The sequence below is a fragment of the Mustela lutreola genome, chromosome 14 (genome assembly GCF_030435805.1).
Source record: "Mustela lutreola isolate mMusLut2 chromosome 14, mMusLut2.pri, whole genome shotgun sequence".
Lineage (NCBI taxonomy): Eukaryota > Metazoa > Chordata > Mammalia > Carnivora > Mustelidae > Mustela > Mustela lutreola.
Genome location: NC_081303.1, coordinates 19,848,646 through 19,869,826, shown reverse-complemented (window position 1 = coordinate 19,869,826; position 21,181 = coordinate 19,848,646). Strand labels below are relative to the sequence as shown.

The window sequence follows — 21,181 nt, the reverse complement described above, 5'->3', positions numbered from 1 at the left end:
AAAGAGAAGGATTATGATATAGGTCAGAAATTCATATCTACATGAAATTCACACAAGAATAAATAGAGAACCCGAATAAACCTGTATTTGTTAAAGAAATTGAATCAATAATCAATAACCTTCCAAAACAGAAATACCAGGTCCAGATGGATTCCTTGGTAAGTTCTACCAAACATTTAAGGAAGAAATTATATTGATTCTCTACAATGTCTTTCAGAAGATAGGATCAAAGGGACTACTTCCTAATTCATTCTATAAGGCAAGTATTAACCTAATACCAAAACCAGATAAAAACATTAGAAGAAAACTAGAGACCAACATCTCTGAAGAATATAGATGCAAAAAATATCAAAAGAAAAAAATTAAATCCAACAATATAAAAAAGAATTATATACCATAACCAAGTTAGATTTATTCTAAGTATACAAACCTGGTTCAACATTTGAAAATCATTTCATGTAATCTATAACATCAACAGTTAATGAAGAAAAATCACATGATCAAATCAATAGATACAGAAAAAGTAGATGACAAAAATCAAACACTCATGCATGGTAAAACTCTCAACAGACCAAGAATAGGGAAAATTTTCCTCAACTTGAAAAATAATATCTACAAAAAAATCTACAGGTAACATCATACTTAACAATGAGAAACTCAAAGCTTTCCCACTCACATCAGGAACAAGGCAAATGTCCCCTCTCACCACTGCATTTAAACATTGTTCTGGAAATCCTAGCTAATACAAAAAGCAAAAACAAAAAAGAAGAAAAGGAAATAAAAGGTACACAGATTGGGAAGAAGGAAATAAAACTATCTTTGTTTGCAGATAACATAATTATCTATGGAAAATCTGAAAAAAAAATTGACCAAAAACTCTGGGAATTAATAAGTAATTACAGTAAGATTACAGAATACAAGGTTAACAAACAAAAGTTAATTGCTTTCATATATACTAGCAATGAACAAGTGGAATTTGAAATTAAAAACACATAAACCCTTCACAATAGCACCTTCCCGAAAATAAAATATTATGTATAGATCTAAAAAAATGTAAAAGATTTATATGAGCTAAACTACAAAACCCTTATAAAATATATCAAAGAAGAACTAAAAGAGAAATGTTTCATGTTCATGGATAGGAAGCCTCAACACTGTCTAAATGTCAGTTCTTCCCAACTTGATCTATAAACTCAATGCACTCTCAACCAAAATCCTAGCAAGTTATTCTGTGGATATTGATAAATGGATTTTAAAGTTTATTTGGAGAGGCAAAAGACCCAGAATAACCAACTCAATTTTGAAAGAGAACAAAGTCATAAGATTGATGCTACCTGACTTCAAGACTTACTGTATAAAGCTATAATAATCAAAACTATACGGTATTGGTGAAAGCAGACAAAGAGATCAATAGAGCAGATTATATGAATGGATTTTCAAATGTCGAACCAGTTTGGTATACTTGGAATAAATCCAATAGAGCAGATCTATCTACCAAAAATAGATTCACATGAATACGGTTAACTGATCTTCAACAAAGAAGCAAAAGCAATACAATGGAGCAAAGATAGTCTCTTCAACAAATGATGAGTGATAGAACAACTGCATATTCACACTAAAAAAAATGAATCTAGACACGACCTTACACCTTTCACATCAATCAACTCAAAATGGGTCACAGACCTAAATGTAAAACATGACACTACAAAACTTCTAGATGATAACATAGGAGAAAACTTAGATGATCTTGGGTATAACAATGTCCTTTTATTTCTTTTTTTTTTTTAAGATTTAATTGTTTTATTTTATTTTATTTTATTTTATTTTTTCAGTGTTCCAAGATTCATTGTTTATGCACCACACCCAGTGCTCCATGCAATATGTGCCCTTCTTAGTACCCACCACCAGGCTCACCCAACCCCCCACCCCTCTCCCTTCCAAAACCCCAGTTTGTTTCTCAGAGTCCACAGTCTCTTATGGTTCATCTCCCCCTCCGATTTCCCTCAATTCACTTATCCTTTCCTTCTCCTAATGTCCTCCATGTTTATTTGTAAGTAATCTCTGTACCTAATGTGGGGCTCAAACCCACAATCCCTAATCAAGAGTTGTATGCTCCACTGACTGAGCCAGCCAGGTGCCTCAACAATGTCCTTTTAAATACAACAGCAAGGCACAAATCATGAAAGAAAATAATGATAAGCTGGACATAATTAAAATTTAAAAAACTACTGCACTGCAAAAGATAATGTTAAGAAATGAGAAGACAAGTCAAAGACTTGGAGAAAACATTTGCAAAACTCACACCTGATAAAGGACTGTTATCCAAAATATACAAAGAACTCTTAAAACTCAACAATATGAAAACAACACAATTTTTAAAAATGGGCAGAAGACCTAAACAGATACATTGCCAAAGAAGATAGACAGATGAGAAATAAGCACATGAGAAGATTTTTAGCATCATATGTCATTATGGAACTGCAAATCTAAAATACAGTGAGATACCATTACACACCTATCAGAATGGCCTAAATCCAAAACATTGACAATACCAAATGCTTACAACGATGTGGAGCAACAGGAACTCTTGTTGAATGCTAGTGGGAATGCACCTCTCTGTCTCTGAAAGACAGTTCAGCAGTCTCTTACAAAACTAAACATACTCTTCCCCCATGATCCAGCATTTTTGCTCCTTGATAAATTTATCCTAAGAAGTTGAAAACTTTGATACATACAAAAACCTATAAATGGATGTTTACAACACTATCATTTTATTTTATTATTTAAAGCCAAAATGTAAAAACAACAAAGATACCCTTTAGTGGATGAATAAGTAAACCGTGGCATATTCAGACAATGGAATATTATCTGGCACTAAAAATTAAAGAGCTACTAAGTCATGAAAAGACACAGAGGAGCCTTAATTGCATGTTACTAAGTGAAAGAACCCAATCTGGAAAGGCTACATATTGCATGATCCCAACAATGTGACATTCTGGAAAAGGCAAAACTATGGGTACAGTAAAAAAAAATCAGTGATTTCCAGGGATTGGGTGGGAAGAGGGAAAGATGAATAGACAGAGCACAGAGGCTATTTAGGGCAGTGGAACTATTCTGTATAATGCTGTAACAATGGATGCACATCATTATACATTTGTCCAAACCCATAGAATGTATACCACCAAGTGTGAACCCTGATTTAACTATGGACTTTGGGTGATAATGACATGTCTGTCATTGTAATTGTAACAAATGTACCACTCTATGTGGGATGTTGATAGTGAGCAGGAGGTATGTGGGAACTCTAGGTACTTTCCACAATTCTGCTACAAACCTTAAATTCTATTTTTTAAAAAGTCTCTCTTTTTAAAGTACATATTGAACCCTCCTCATTGCCTTAACAGTAATGGTATGAGTCTTTAGATTTACTTGTCTGTCCCACCAAATGGAGGCAGATGCTGGGTATGTTCATGGTTGTACCTTTCTTTTTTTTTTTTTTTTTTTTTTTAAGATTTTATTTATTTATCAGAGAGCGAGACGGAGAGAGCGAGCACAGGCAGACAGAATGGCAGACAGAGGCAGAGGGAGAAGCAGGCTCCCCGCTGAGCAAGGAGTCCGAATGTGGGACTCGATCCCAGGACGCTGGGATCATGACCTGAGCCGAAGGCAGCCGCCCAACCAACTGAGCCACCCAGGCGTCCCATGGTTGTACCTTTCAATGCGAGGGCTCATAATAGGCATAAATAATACATAAACCATTATTTAGCCGTCTTGGACAGATAGTTCCTAAGAACCAATGGCTGATACCATTCCTAAGGATACAGCTGTGAACAGCAGAGGCATGGAGACAGCAAGAAATAAGCAAGATAAATAAAAAAGGGAATTTCCAAAAGTAGAAAGTTCCATGAAGAAAGAAAAACTGACGGCAATTTCTTAAACACTCCAACCACTATACTAAGAACTTTGTACCATCAAGCTTAAACCTCATAATAACTCTATAAGTATTAGGGTTATTTTTCATTCTAACACTATAGGCACGGAAACTGAAGCTAGTAAGATAAAGTAACTTGCCCAATGTTGAGCAGCAAGTAAGAAGTGCAAAACTGTAATCAAATTCATTTTCTTACTTCTGAGTTCATGCTCACTCTATTCATTACATGAATCCCCTAAAAGAAAGACAGAAAGACCGCTTTTTCCATAAATATTCTAAAACTCTGAAAGGAAACAAAAGCATATTTGGCACTTACAACAAAGTCTATGGAATTAATGAAATGTTTTCAAGCTTTACATTAAGTTTCTAATTCCACTTAGTTAACACACAGTGTTGTGAATCAACACTTCTGTACAACAGCCTGTGCTCTTCACAAGTGCACGCCTTAACCCCTACCACCTATTTCACCCATCCCCCCACCCCATCCCTTCTGGTGACCATCAGTTTGCCTCTCCAGTTAAGTCTATATTTTGATTTGTGTCTGTCTCTCACTTTTTCCCTGTTTGTTTCTTAAATTTCACACATGAGTGAAATCGAATGGTATTTGTCTTTCTCTGACTTATTTTGCCAAGCTTTACATTTGATCGACTCCTCGCTTCACTCAGCAAGGTCAGCTCCATTCTTGCTGGTTATTGGAACAGCATCTTTTACGTCGTTACTACTCCAGGTGTTACTACACCAGATGTCAGAAGCATGGCTTTAAGATTACTATTGCCATAGTGATAATATATTTGCATAAATCCTCCCAAGCTTTCTCATTTACTATACCCCTGTCCGCCAAAAAGAATCCTCGTTGGGAAGCAGCAGAGTCAGGTCAGTGGTTCTGACCTGAGCACATCAAATAAACAGAGACACTCTAGACACACAGACCCAAGAGTGACCTTGATGGTCCGTGGCCTTTTCAACCCCCTACATCTCTGGCCAACATCCAGTTTTGTTTGGGTAATATCCAGCCCCCAAATCATCTCTTAATTGTCTCTGTCCCAGAATCTAGCTCTTACACCCCAAGGATTGTACGAAGTCTGATTATATGCATTTATTTGTATAGGAATTTAATGTTACTTTCCCCCCACTAGCCATTAAATATGAAGAGTACAGGAGTTATGACCAGTTTGTCCACCATTATATACAAGGCACTTCCTACAGTACATATTAAACATCTCGTAACTATCATTTGAAAAGACGAACACACAGGAATATTGATGTGCATGTGAAGAGAGTAATGTAGTTTCCAAGGAAAGTCAACTGAGTAGAATTGAGGGGGATCCCCAAATCACCCTTTCTTTTAAAATGGCATTAACAGATCATGGGAAGTAATATGGTATGCTTGGAAAAAGATTCCAACTCAGAAAGAGGTAGGTTTTATTTTTTTTTTTTTTTTTTTTTTTTTTTTTTTTTTTTTTTTTTTTTTTTTTTTTTTTTTTAAAGATTTTATTTATTCATCAGAGAGAGAGAGAGAGCGAGCACAGGCAGACAGAGAGGCAGGCAGAGGCAGAGGGAGAAGCAGGCTCCCTGCCGAGCAAGGAGCCCGATGTGGGACTCGATCCCAGGACGCTGGGATCATGACCTGAGCCGAAGGCAGCGGCTTAACCAACTGAGCCACCCAGGCGCCCCAAGAGGTAGGTTTTAATTTCAGCTCTGCTAGTTGCTGATTCAATGTTTCTGAGCCTCAGTTTTCTTATCTGTAAACAGAGAGGTAACGCGATGATAGATAAACTGAGACGAAGTCTGCGTAAATGCATGGCAAGAAAACATGAAAAGAAGAGATAAGTTGAAAGACCTCCGGAAGTAATGTGGTCTCTGTGACCTAAGCAAGCAAATTCAAGTCAGACTGATCTTGAAGTATGGTGTTTATGGATGCCTTTAACCTTTATCCTCTCCAAAAGGCCTCCACTGGGAGAGTTCACTGGAAATGAAGGGGTAGTTCACACGTGCTCAGTTCTTTCCAAACTGCAAATTGGGTGCCAACAGTGGCTAAGCAAAAGTTTCTGGAGACACATTCACCCCTATTCTGCTTGTCCCTGGCATTCTGATTACTTCTGATAGGAGAGATACAGATCAGAGAATGATCAGGAAGTGGCCCCAAAGTAGCTAATAGGACAGGTGTCTAAAGAAAAGTCTAGGTATGGGTATAAACATTTCATGGTCTTCCGTGAGGATCACCAGTTGAGGTAGATTTCTCCCTACATTTGAGCTTGGGTATTTTCAATGGGACCTAACTCCCTTACCTATTTTTTAATGGTATTGTGGGAAAAATGTATGTTTAAGTGGCATGTATGTTTTAAGTTAGGGAAAATAAAATCTCAAAGCATTAACACAAATAGCTGAGCCACAATTTGAAACTTTCTCTTAGGTTAAAAGGAAGCCAATGAGCCCTAGAATTAACTGAGCCATGGTGACAAGCCCAGAAAACAGGATTTCTGGCAAACTGCTAATAAGCCCAAGCAAGAGAAAAAGCAAACACATGGAATTACTATATATGAATTCAAACCACTGTCTATTGGTCAATCACAAAGACTCATATTAGCAGAATGAAAAAAACTATAAAAAAAAATTTTTTTTTAACCACATAAAGTTCCATATGAGAAAAGCCACAGGATTGGAAATCTTAAGGAAAATCAAAGCTTGACTTCAAATAAGCTTTCTCCAACAACAAAAAACAAGAAACAAATAAGCTTTCCCCTGAGGATAAATAAAGACTGTGGCATCTGCCTTCCATCCATTCTTGACTGGTTAGGATTAGCACATCCTATAATAACTTCTCAGTACTGATTCCACAAAAGATAAGCAATTTACTATTAAGAAACCAAGAGAAATCATAAAAAGGTTACATCAGAGACTCACAAACAACCCAACCACGATTTACTAACAAGAAAAGAGTATCTTCAGAGAAGGTGAGTCTGCGCAATTTAATTGTTTACCTCCCAATTACAGACATTAGAACTCCCAGCAACCAATGTAAGGACCCCGTGTTCCACAGTATCTGCATTTTGGTTAAAATTAAACAAAGATAAACATCTGGTCACACGATCTAAGGGAGTAGGAAATGGGGAGAAAGAAATATTCACGTCGAAGTTTGTATACACATAGACAAATCAGATTTTCACAGAAGCAGCACAATGAATGAGATTTACTTCTCTGAACTTAGAACATGTTGGAGTTTGATTTTTACACCGTCTTAAGTGGTTGCCTGCTTGTTTTAGGAGTGTAAGCCTTATTTTGCAGTAAAATATTAAGTTCTCGGGGGTAGATCCAGTTTTTTACAGAGCATATGGAATTTGAAGGGTCCTCTCTAAGAAAAAGAATATGAAATTGTGAATACAAATTATGTAAGGCAGTATTGCAAGTGAGTGAGTGACCCTGAAGGTTAAGTACCAATGGCTTCACAGTAAATTAACAAGGGTGAGAACCAACCAAGTCTTGTATTTCTGTTTCATACAAATGCTGTCTTGCAGAGTACTGGGTATTTTACAGGTATTGAGCGCTCACTGATTCCACTCATTTCAGAAGCAAGCAAAGGATAGGACTAGGAGATGAAATTTAAGGCCAACCATGGCCTAGCCAAGCAGGTCAAGATAAATCTTAACTCTTTTGTTCAGTTATACCTTAAATGATAATTTGAAGTAAACTGAATTTGAATTCTGAATTCAAGTTCTGAATTCTGAATTATAAATCTGAATTCATGCTGATTGTGTTACTTAGTTAACTGTTAAAAATCCAAAATTGGGTATCTCCTATAATAGAACAAAGAGGAGATTTTAAAAATCATCAAATAAAAGCTGGATGTACGTGAGTCACAGACTAAACACGCTAGTTCCTGTGTGTATGTCCACTATTTATGATGAACAGCTGGAATTCATGTGCGTTCTTTTACTGACTACAGACATCTGTGGCCTATTATCAGTGGAGTTGCCCTGTAAGTAGAAGAGGTTGCCTATTCCAAAGGAAACTTGTAGGAGTTTTTGAAGTGCTGACCTATTTCCCCATACTGCTGGCCAACTGTATACTCCATATACTTCATTCTTTATATACACATGAAATAGCCAGAAGAAAATTCACATAATTCTCCAAGTTCTATTTATAGGTGTGAGATACTATACAAGCAAACAAACCATGAAAGATATGACTCACTAATCCTGCAGATTCATAAACCAGGCTTAACGTTGTAAGTGCTGCCATGCAAAAACACTACAGAACTTTCTGTGCTGAAGTCCAGAGTTATTATATCCAGATCAATACATGACAAAGGACAGAGAAACATTTTGCCAATGTTCCGGAATATGAACATATGAATAACCATCGGTCCAAATGATGTCACTCTGTCTTGCACCGATGAGGAAAATATCTTGAGAAAAACTCAGTTATCAATAACCTTAATCACACTGGAATAGAACTTTATTATCACAGGCCTTACTTAAGACTGATAGATATGACCGCCCAAAAAATTGCTTTAAATGTCTCCATGAAAAATATTAATAAACAACTTTTATTTTTTCAATATTTATTTATTTGAGAGAGAGAGAGAGAGCACATGTGAGTGAGTGTGGGATGGAGGGGCAGAGGGAGAGAGAAACTTAAGCAGGCTCTGAGAACCAAGAGTCCAACACCCAACCAACCGAGCCACCCAGGTGACCCATTAATAAAGAACTTTTAAAACCAGGGACAGGGGTGTCTGAGTAGCTCATCCAGTTAAGTACCTGTCTTCAGCTCAGGTACTGATCCTGGGATCCTGGGATCTAGCTACACGTTCAGCTCCCTGCTCAGCAGGGAACCTGCTTGCTTCTCCCTCTCCTCACCTCCCTGCTCCCCACCCCCACTGCTCATGCCCTCTCTCTCTCTTAAATAAATAAATGAATAAATAAATAAAACAAAAGGACAAATTAGGAAAAATATGTCTAACATACGACCGGCAAAAAACTAATTTCATAATATTAAAGAATTACACTTAGATGATCAATAATTAGATGATAATAGTTCAAAACAAAAATAAGAAAAGAATATGAACAGACATAAACAGAAAACGCAAATGCCCAGTAAATGTTTTAAAGATGCTAAACCTCAGTCACAAATGTAAGAAACATAAACTTAAAAGCAATGAGCTATTTTTCAATGGACAGATCATAATAGAGATGGTTTCAATGACAGCGGTGAAAACATCCACAGTTCACAAGGGTGTGGGGAAAGCGAAGGAACAGGCAACTCTCATTCTATGTGACAGGGGCGTGGTTGATACAGCCTTCTGGAGGGGGACTTAGCAATACCTCTCACACTTCAAAATGTTTATATATTTTGCCCCATTGATCACTCTTCTATGAAACTATCCTACAGAATTCTCAAAGATATATATTCAAAAACACTCTTTGCAGTGCTCAAAAAATTTAAAAACCAACTAAAAAACTAGAGAGACCTTAACTGCCCACCCACAGAATAATCTATTCCATAAATACTATAAAGGCACTAAAAAGAATATGGTAAATCCATCTATATGTGATTCTGAAATAACAGTATCTTACATTTCTTGAGCTTTCAATATGCTAGCCACTATTCTAAGCTTTTCACATACGTTTATTCTCTTAATAAACAAAAAATCTCTAAGACGGGACACCTGGGTGGCTCAGTGATTTGAGTGTTGGACTCGAGGTCTTGGCTCAGGTCATGATCTCAGGGTCATGAGATCGAGCCCTACATTGGTCTCTGGGCTCAGAGGGGGAGTTTCTTTGAGATTCTCCCTCTTCCTCTGCCCCTCCCTAGATTTGTGCTCTCTCCTGAATAAAATAAATAAATCTTTAAAAAAAAATCTCCAAGATAGATAAATTTTTTTTAAAAAGTTGCAGAACAGACTGTGTACTATGATTCTATCTGTATCATATAAAAAATATATTTTTGACAAATATCAAATATGAAAAAATATTATATATATTTATGTATGTGTATGTGTATGTGTATGTGTGTATATATATATGTATATATGCCCAGAAAAATTGGGGAAGAATACAAAAGGAATGGTAGACAGTGATTACCTAAGAGGAATGGGACTTGGGGGAAAAGAAAATGTTTACTTTCATAATTTTCTGAATTGTTTGAACTTTTCACTATATATGGAATACTTCCATTTTTTAAAAGATTTTATTTACTTGAGAGAGAGTGACAGAGATAGCAAGAGAAAGAATGAACAGAGGGAGAGAGACAGAGGAAGAGGGAGATGCAGGCTCCCCACTGAGCAGGGAGCCTGATGTGGGGCTTGATCCCAGGACTGAGCTAAAGGCAGACGCTTACTGACTGAGTTACCCAAGAGTCTCTATTACTTCTATTCTTAAAATGTTAATATGTGTTATCTGCCTAACTAGATTATGGTCTATTTAATTTTTTTTTCTACTTCTAAATTTAAAAAAAAAACCTAATAAAAGATATTTGGGACAATGTAGCAATATGAGAAAAACATGAATATTTCCTTTTTATATCCTTCTATGAGCACATGAGCATATAGTACCTTCAAAATATTTTAAAAACCTACCTAAAAGTCAGCATTCAACTACTCCAACAAAAACGTCCTATCTCACTTTCTTTCTTAGGCAGGAACCCCCAGAATGTGAGGATTTAGATGAAAGCTCTCATGTGTCTAGAACAACTGACGGATGGCTTTCTTCCTCCCAATATCAAGTCAATTTAATAATAATTTATTAAAAGGTCAAGCTTAATTATAAATAAAGCCAAAATGAGGGGGCAAATAGAATTATCAATGTGTGAATTACAATATACCCTGCTCTGCAATATGTAACATGGGACTTGACAACATAAACCCAGGATAGTATCTCTGTGCCTGTCTGCAGAGCAGTCGATGCACAGTGACTGTTCACAGTATCACCACCATCATTATTGAAGCTCCCATCCACTAGCTTCTTCCTACGGGTCTAATGCTGAACTCCACACTTCACATACATTAGCATTTTTTTTTAAAGATTTTATTTATTTATTTGACAGACAAGTAGGCAGAGAGAGAGGAGGAAGCAGGCTCCCTGCTGAGCAGAGAGCCCGATGCGGGGCTTGATCCCAGAACCCTGGGATCATGACCTGAGCTGAAGGCAGAGGCTTCAACCCACTAAGCCACCCAGGTGACCCTATATTAGCATATTTAATTCTCCAAACAACCCAGTAAGATTCTTGGTGACTGATTATTTACTAGAATAACATAAAATTATGAACATATGGAGAAAATAGAAACTGAAATCCGCAGGCAACTGAACCTAGATTTATAGCATATACTCCTAAATATTTTATAGATTTTTTTATAAGGTATTTCTACCAGAAACAGACCAAAAAACGGCTCCTGAATAGCCTCCGTGCCACTTGTTCCAGAAGTTGTTCCTTCCAGGTACTCCTTCCTCACGCATCCCACTCCGCATCCCAAGTGCAGGGGATTCTGAAACGTACGCCCTCCCTCCGCAGAAAGCCCCCCCCCGCCAACTGTTTCTCTCCTCTCGCAAACTCCGCTGGAGTCTTACCTGTCCAGCAGCAGCTCGAGCACCTCTTTAGTGGAGGCAAAGCCTCTGTACGTTGACAGAAAGATGCTGATGTAGGTAAAGTCATTGTCCCCAAAAGCCGTCAACAGGTTCTCCACCAGCTTCTCCAAGGTTCCAGCTTTGATGGTCCTGATCTTACAGGTTTCGTACTGACTGACGGTATGTCCTGGAGGCAGCTGGTCCCCTTCAACCTGTACAATAAATTCATGATGAGGATCAGGCGAAAGAGCTCCCCAAAGTAAAACCCAAAACGCTGAGACTGCTGAAACAGCCTGTCACGTTTTCCTTGCTCTTATTTCATTTCCCGACGAGTCATGGAAGGCAGTTCTCCCACCTGGGAGGGTACTAGTGAGGTGGTGGGGGATGGGGGGGGCGCTACTTTACTTCACGGTGGTTACACTTGCTTCTCCTTGATGCCCTATCAAGAACCTGACTGCTGGGCTAAACTGGCCAAGGATGCTTCCCGTGAGCCCAGAATCAAGCTCAGCAGAAGTTAATCGATCATTTCCTTTGTGTTTTTCCATGGTGAGTTGTCAAGCTCGTTCTTACAGACATCTCCTACAGTTGTGTGCTGGGGCTGACACACACTGGCTTTGAAGAGGCGACTGAGATTTTCAGGACTTGCATGAGCCCCACTGACATCGTGTTACTGGGCTGAAAGACCAGCCATGGCCAGAGTGTGTCCTCCATGGAAATCTGATCACGGTCTGATACTCTTCAGCCCACAAGAAGCAACAGCCTTCCTGATTCAATGTCATCAGCAGTCAGTGGAATTGACCAGGAAGTGGCTAGACCAAGGAGCCCTGTGCTCATCCCTGGGGAGTAGTGGAAAGGGTGCGTGGATGTATGATCCCTGCCTCCTGGAGACTTGTGCCCAACAACAAAGGACATGGGCTCCTGAGAAGTAGCTGTCACACAAGAATGACGCCACAGATAGTACTGGCAGGTATGACCGCCCCTTGGGAAACATAAAACATAACAAGTGATTATGGATAAGATATGCAGAGCTCAAAATTGAGTCTGAGGGGAGAGAATTAAACGGAAGAAAAATAAGAATGTGCCTTACCTCCTGCCATAAATCTCTGCCTCACAAATTCTATAGAGATGCAATTTTCAGCTTAACGTGTCCTTCACAGGCACGAAGATGACCTACCAAGAGGATCTTTTTCTAAAATAAATCATCAGTGAGTGCCGATGCGGCAAACAATCGCTAGGCCGTTTTTCCTCAATGGTGAGTTTAAATCGTGGCATGTTAGATTTTTCTAAACTGAAATAGCCAGCCATGTGAACATCGAGGAAGAGAAGCAAAGAACAGGGAACTGGATCTCTGAATGGTAAGCCTGCGCTCACGAGGCTGCCCGTTTTCTTTTTCTTCGACTGGCCTGTCCCATGTTCAACCAGCGGAAGGAAATTAGCTGACAAGACTGCGTCCAGTAGGACCAAAGCGGTAGTTATTACTTTCAGAGAAGAGGAAGGGTAGCTCAACGTCATGATGTCTAAATGCTAGTGGGAACGAATAGTAAGACCCCACCTTCCAAGGTGGGTGATTTTCTTTATTGACTTCTCGAAGGATACTTTTGCTTTACGAAGGAACAGGATCTGGTCGGGCAAAATACCGAACCTGTCTGTAAGCCTCTTTGGCCTGCTGACTCAGATCATGGCTTAGTAACCATCCTTTATCACTCTACATGTAGTTTCAAAACAGGCCTAATAGTATCCGTCTGTCATCCTAGGGGTGACAGTCCACTTGAAGCAGAAACAGCAAGTGGAAAGGATATAATTACTTTTTTTACTGGTTAGTACAGTGTTGCCCAACATGGGTGCTGCAAACACAAGTTCTAAAACAAAAGGTCCCATGGTCAAGTTTGGGAACTCCAGAGTAAAGTCAAGCGTATTTCTTTACTGCAGAATTTGTCTTTAACATGCTAACGTGTTATGAAACTCCAAGAGAAGGATATGATACACGATCCCTTCAAATGGGCTTCCCTGTATTGTCTTAGCATCTTGCAGACCATCAGAAAGAACCTACTTTGAAAAACGTTAACTAAGTAAATCACTGTGATGCATTCAAACTATATTTCACTTCTGCTACTTTTCACTTAAAAAAAAAAAAAGCATGATAAAATACAAGGTCTAATTTTGATCTTCCAATATCCTTATCCACTTGACCTCTTCCTTAATACCAAAATGCACGGACGTTTTCTATGTTTTCCTTTATCACTTCAGACAATCTGGTTCCAGAAAAATGATCCAGAAAAATGATATTAAAAAGTAGTTAAAAAACGTGCTTCGATGTCAAATGTTAACAACAACCATGAAAAGAACGGCTTCTCATTCTCCAGGGATATTCAAGCTCTAATTCTAAATCAAACTTCCTTACCTTGAGACACTGTTTCCTTACCAAACAATCTTGTAATTTGAGGATTCTTATTTTACTCACCACGCAAATTCTGCTTTAAATCAGTTCTTCTTGAAAGTAAAAACAACTTAAAAGAACTAATTTTTCCCTGAGCACTGCTGTGGCCAAAAATCCAAACACTGAGAAAAATACTTGTCAAGGGACCTGATGAAGGGGGTCCCCTTTCCTGCCAGAAAGCAGATTTGGCAGGAAGCCAAGGCTCTCCCTTGGGAATGGAGTCCTGCTATTCATTAACCCAGTCGCTTCCTTTAGTCCTCCTTTTCCTCTGGAGGAAAAAAAATCTCCATATGCGCGCCTGCCCCCCCCCCCACATACCTCCTGGTGATGGTTTTTGTTCCTCAGTGTTTGCATCTGTGCATTAGGAAGAACCATGTTGGAGCTAACAGAACAGCTCATAAAATACTTTGACTATTTGGATGTTAAAAATTATTCTCTAGGTACAGGAACTGGTCTGGTGCCTACAATCATTCTCACAAGAATTCACAATGTGTGTTAAGGTATCAGAGCCCTCGCTTCGTGTCCCGTTCTGCCCATTCGCTAAACACCCTAATATCAACTTGCCAGAGCAGGGGGGAAGGTTCTTGGAGACGAGTTCAAATTTACCAACCCTCACATAGTACATTCTTGTGAAACAAAAATTTTGAAATTATCCACTTATTCTTGGAATTACATGGAAATAAAATTATACAAAAGTGAAACAGAAAACCCAAATCTGCTGTACAGTTCACGCTGGAGAAGCTAGAATTTTTGTTTAATTTTTGTAGCAAAATATTCTCTAGCTTCAGAAACCTTTTAAGAGACTTTAGGATCTGTTTTTGTGTGTAGTATCTCAATACCTTTGAATTCTAGTTTAAAAGGAAAATGGGGGAGGCAGGAGGAGAGCCTTGGCAGACAAGTGTTTAATATCCCAGACTCGGAGAGGAATACATGGAGGGCTGAGCCTGCCCTCTGGGTTAGCACGCTAACAGGAAACAGCTCAATCTGGATTTAATCAGAGACCATCGTTTTACTGACAAGATCATGATACTGAGGCCACAAAAATGTTTCAGGATTTTTTTTTTTTTATGGGTGGGGGGTAGGGCGGCAATCTCTCTGCCATTAGAATCTACTTCCTGAGAGAACATGTCTGACTCCTATGGGGTAAATATCTAAAACTCTGCTCGACTGTCCTAGCTGAGGAATTTCCATAATTATCCATTTTGGCACAAGGAGAACGGGAGAAAAACAATGTGAGAGATGAAATGTGCCATATTTCAATCCTGTTTCCAGTCGTGGAGAAAGACACTCTTTCACTTTCTGAAAACATAAACTGTTAACAACTTGGGTGTTTCTGACTTGAAAAAAAAAAAGTCCTTCAATCAAAATAATACTTCAGTCATCTGATACTTTAATAGTGGACATGCTAAGTAAACAACCTCATTAAAACAGAGACGGTACGAAGTCCTTCTCCAAGCCATGTTCAATCTTCAGAACATCAGTTCTGGGGCATCTTGGCCTCAGCAGGAATGTCAACAGCGAGTTATTTTCCAGTCATAACTCTCTAACAAAACCTAAAAGCCACATTGAGGGTTTTATAGACTTTAAGAAGGTACACACTGCTAGCTCTGTGTGTAATATTCCCATTTGAGAGAAACACATCATTTAGCCACATGAAATGTCATGAGACACTACACAAATACGCTCTGACCATCTGTCTGGACTGTATATGTATGCATCTAGGTGTATGTACGTATGTATGTATGTATGTATAGATTAAATGTCCTTGCCATACAAAGGAAAACATGCATGTAGGTAATGGCTGCCAGCACAGTGTTATAGCAAAGCCAGTACTTGTGAGAATTATGAGCTATGCACCCATAAGCCATTCAGAGACACAAGGCACAGTCCCACACAAAACCCTAGGGCAAGTGATGTCAAGCTCAGTGTGAACTTCTGTGTTGGGTGAACTACTCTGGGTGCAAGCTCATTTTTTCTCTAGATTAAGGTTGCCGGAATCTCAGTTTAATGTTAATTTCAGATAAATAATGAATAATAGGATACTTTGGGGGCATAAGGATGTCCTCTGTAGTATTTAGGACTCATACTAAAATGGTATTTGTTATGTATATGAATTTCAAATTCAACCTAGCATCCTGTATCTTTATCTTGATTTGGGAAGGCTGGGCTAAGTGCATACGAGGAGTACAGCATGGATCTCTCTCTTACTTATTCAGCCCCAGTGAACTAACCGTGCTATGTGCCAGGCACTGTGCAAGGTAAGAGAGACATAAAGGTAAAGAGCATGCAGCTCTGACACCCAGGCTGCTGGGTCTAGTGGAGGAAAGAGACTCAAAGAAACCATTATAATGCAAAATGAGTTAAAAAAACAAAATGGAGCAGAGATAGATAGACAAACACCACGGAAGAGCCTAAAGGTGGCATCAGAAAAGACATCCTAAATAGGGGATGCTTGCAGTGGGTTTTAAGTTATGAGTAGGAGTTAACAACGTTGGGGAGGATGTAGCAGAGACACCAGCACAAAGGCATTAAGAAAAGAGATATGAGGGTGGGGGGGGGTGGGAGGAGTTGACATCCTATTGGTTACAGGAGCAATAAGACCAAAGGAATGGACAGCTTGGCTAGAGAGTCAGCAGGGAACTACCCGATCATGGAGGATGCTGGTCAAATCCTATAGAGCTTAGGCGTCATTTCCTCTAGTTTCAAGTGTGGTCAGAGAAATCACAGTGTGGAGGACAGATGTGATGGGAAGTTTCAAAGCTGAGAAAATCAGTAAGAAAGTTGTTGATACTTGGGGTACATAACTGGAAGGGCCTCAACTTGCGTTAATGATGACAGAGCTAGAGAAAGTGGTGGGAGGGGGCATATTTAGGGGCTACTCAGGAATTGTCAGGACTTGCTGAAGAGTCGGATGCAGAGGATGAAGCTAAGGGAAAAGAACCAGGAACATTTCCCTGGTTTCTAGTGTGAATGCCTGAGATGGTAACAGCGCCACCCATATGAACGAAAATTGAGAAAGTGAAGCCAGATTTTCGTGGCACGGAGGTACTGAATTCCAACTTAGAGACCTAGGACTCAAAGTATCTTGGGGATTTTTCCAATAGGACAGTCCAAAAGGCAGTTAGAATATCAAAGCTGGGGACAGGGGTCTAAGGTGGAAATACGTAGACATTACGTCAATTAAAATGGCTTCACTGTCACAGGCAGACTGTGTAGAACAGGAAGAACAGAGGACTGAGGAGGGCATCTGGAAGAAGACCAAAATTCAGAAGGTCCCAAGGGCAGAGATGGCAAGCACCAGAAGAAGCACCTGCACAAGCAGCAAACATACACATCGCCTGATCCTTGGTAACATTTCTGGGTAGAGAACTCAGAAGTCTTCATTCCCAGATTTAGACACAGGCCAACCCAACCTTCCATCTAATTATGCAAAAACACACAAGGTCCAGCCAGTGATGTGCTGGAACCGGCATGCCCTGCTTGGAAGAGCCAACTGTGCACACCCTTTCTCAGTTCCATGTTCAATGATACCGCCTTGGTATTGTAAATTCGGTCATTGTGGAAAGATTTACACATAGAAATTGGCACACTGGGCACAAATTGAGGCGTTTGTTCTGGAGAGCTATTTACCAGCCTGCCACTGCCCAGGAGCCCCTCCCAGATGATGCTATGGTAAATGCAGGAGGGACCTTCACACGGGGAGGCTGAATATTTTTCTCAATCTGTGTCCACTCTGGTTAAGGCATCTGTGTTGTCACTGTGATCTCTGACCTTGGGGAAGGCAGAAATGATGCCTCTGAGCTAAGAATAAATGTAGGTATGTGAAGGAAGCAGAGTAGCGGAGCATGAAGGTGCTCTCAAAACAATGACAGGGTCCCCAAGAGTTGACTTTACTTGAAGCCACATGTCACAGTGTGGTCAGACTTCTAGGATGAGTACCCTTCATCCTCTGGAAAATGCTAAGAGAGCTGTGACAACAAACAAAGGCCATTGTTTTATCACACAGAAACCCCAGCTCCCGCTACCATCCTGTCTTAACTGGGCTCCGTAGATCCCCCTTCAGTCCAGGAACTGTCCTGGACGAAACAGGAAATTGTGTTTTCCATCGCCTGAAGACGTAGTCCTCCTGCTGCTCAGTCCAATGTTAGCCTATCACAGACTCCATCTTGCTGATGCAAATCCCCACATCTGACATTCCGGTCCTCCTGGCAGGACCCCAAAGTCTTTACAGGGGCCAAATTAAAAAATCAGATGGATTTCAGGGAGTTTGCTACATCACATTTCCCAAAAAGATAATTTCACTTTTATATGCTACTTTTGTGCTTAAAACTCAGAATGCTAATGATAAAGATGTTCTGAATTAACCTGGGCTCCATCCCCATTTCCGAGGCCAAGTTACTACGGAGCCTAAGACAGTAACTTAATGCCTCCATGTCTCGCCCATCTGTGTTATAAAATTTAGAAATCACGTGTTACTTTGAGAAGTTCAAGGATTTAGAGCTGCATGAGGGGAGGGAGGTCTGAACTGAAATAGTCTGTTGCATTTACCAAATCATGGCACAAACAGTCACAGACAGTTTAGGATCCAGGATGAATTTGCAAAATGTATGACTCCCTTCTTTCTCTCTCGTTCAGAGCCTCAAATAGCCAAGGTCATCATATCCTGAGGTCACAGGTTAACAGGTGTCCTGGCTTTCTGGAACTCATTCTGTATTTGGGCGGCCCAGCCAACCTCTGTCTGGAAAGGTCAGCAGGGGGTAGTGAGCTTCCGTGTGACCTAACATTCTCTGTGAATGAAGCCTGCTATGAATGGAAAAGCTTCTCCACAGCCCGGAGGCTTTCCCAGCCCCCCATAAAGCCCATAGACAGTTCCATGGGGCTTTATCTCCTTCTCAGACTTAAAGGGCTCCTTCACCAATCCTTGGGGCATGAGGGGCAGGGGTAGGTTGCAGGGGTGGCAATTGCCTAATGTTCCCAAACATAGTCCTTAGTTTGATTCTTCTTCTACATACCACACTAAAGAATCCCTTCTCCTCCGCTATGGGATTAGTTCCCTTTTAAGCAAAGTAAACACTTCTTTCCCACTATTATTATCCCCTTTATAATGATAAAGCATAAAAATCAAAGCGCCATTATCAAAATGCCAGCAAATCATTATTCCCCTGGATTTCAGAATTCAAGTAATGACTATCTAACTTGCTTCTTCTTCCCTCCAAAACTAAGTCTTTAAAGTCTATGCGGACTTACAAATTCAAAGGTACAGGTTAGGGGCGCCTGGGTGGCTCAGTGGGTTAAAGCCTCTGCCTTCAGCTCAGGTCATGATCCCAGGGTCCTGGGATCAAGCCCCGCATCGGGCTCTCTGCTCAGCGGGGAGCCTGCTTCCCACCACCCCCTACCTGCTTCTCTGCCTACTTGTGATCTCTCTCTGTCAAATAAATAAATAAAATCTTAAAAAAAAAAAAACAAAACCTGTTTAAAAAAAAAAAAAAAAAAAGGTACAGTTTAACTTTACTGTTCCCTCAAAGCTCTAGGACAGAGTCCTCAGAGCTGAATTTGACAAGGTAATATTCCTAGGTCAGGGATTTGTAGACATGGCTACGTACAGAGCAAGCAGGTGTCTTTCAACGTGCTCTCAGGTGATCAAATCCAGGGCAAGGTGGGAAGAACAATTTAGTTTATCTTGAGTACATCACTCTGAAAGATATTCTGAAATAAACTGCCTTTTTTCCGCAGGAGATTTTCCTCCTCATAATCTATAAATAGAGTCTAAGAAAACCATCCTCATGCCCTAAATGAAAAGGAAGAGAAGAGAGGGTTCATAGGTATTTACTGGGCATGGGTCAGACACTCCATCTTTACAATAATCTTCCAGAACAATAATTATTCTCATTTATATTCTCATTTAATAAAGGAACCTGAGGTTTCGAGAGGTGAGAGGCCTGGCCCAAAGGTACCCAGCCCATTAGCATAATGGACAGAGCCAGGATATAAAACCAGCCCTGTCTTTCTATATAGTGTGTTGCATTAAAACACAAAGCAACACAGTACTGGGTATTCCATCTCCATATCTGCGTACCCAGGGCTATCAGAACCATCAATAGCCCAGAATCTCTATACTTTATACCATTGTTTTAAGAAAGATAAAATGAAAGAACAGACCTGAAGGCCTGTTGAACAGTTTTAAGAACTACTCAGGATTCTATAGTTAAAAGAAAATATTGTATGTTATACTAACATCCTCTTTCCAATTTTTTTCCCCTACCTCAATTACTTTCACCAACAGTTGGGTCTTATTGTAGTAAATGCCTCCTTCCTCCTGACACTGACCGAGATCTCTAACAGCTAAGGGGGAAAATATTGTTTTAGTGCTACACACCCTCTCCAGAGGAAAACAAAAATCCCCCTCATTATTACAGTTTCTTAAATGAGTAAATTAATCCTAAGAAAGACAAATGACTTCACCCAAGGGCTCCAAAGAGGCCAGGAAAAAAATGTCAGTAAGCCATATGAGAAGCTACTGGATAACACAGAGTAAGAACCCATGGGGAACACGCATGCTCTCCTCTAATTTCCAGATTATTAATTAATTTTCCTACCTGCTAGGTTTATAAATCTCTCTAGCCAAGAGCTCATTTCCTTCTAGCTTTAGAGAGAAAGGAAAATGAAAGAAGAATGACAATGTGATTGACTGTGAGATTCAGCCAAAGTGGCAGGCTTGTAAATGCTGACACTTAACAAAAATAAAGGAGAAGATAGATTATAGAAAGGACTGATAGCTGGCAAAAACATAGATCCAACTTCTCAAGTGAACAGAAACTGAAAAAGCAACCATTCCATTCAATAGATTTAATGTGTCAAAAATATATGTAAAAATATAGGCATGTCAGTCGTAAGGAAAATATTTATCTTCCTAATAATATGCTCATCATTCCCATGGGTCATGACCCATTCTTGATCTCAAGTCAGTAAAAACAGTATAAAATGAACTTCCATTGTGCAAAGAACCCAAATGAGGTGCTAAGGGTATGTATAAGGAAAAAAAGGACTGTATTCTTTAAAAACCTATGGTGGAGATTATCTAATATGAATGTGAATCTTCTCCCTTAATGGCATGGAAGGGAAGGGATGGACAGAACTTAGATTAGGGCATATTTTTGTTAAATAATTCCAGGTAAATAATAGAGGCCTTCCAGTGAGAATTTCAGATAAAGACCTCTTGAGTCAACGGTAAGGAGGACAATCAATGGTAAGAAG

At 39.6% G+C, this 21,181-nt stretch overlaps 1 protein-coding gene across 4 annotated transcripts in view; it reads right to left on the bottom strand.

The window, feature by feature from the left end:
• Nucleotides 1-21,181, bottom strand: part of RGL1 (ral guanine nucleotide dissociation stimulator like 1) — a 258,932-nt gene that overhangs the window by 73,095 nt on the left and 164,656 nt on the right. For all 4 annotated transcript variants that reach the window (XM_059147082.1, XM_059147085.1, XM_059147083.1 and 1 more), the window contains one exon: nucleotides 11,494-11,702. In XM_059147082.1, the coding sequence (XP_059003065.1) occupies nucleotides 11,494-11,702 (209 nt within the window). The remainder of the gene's footprint in view (nucleotides 1-11,493; nucleotides 11,703-21,181) is intronic.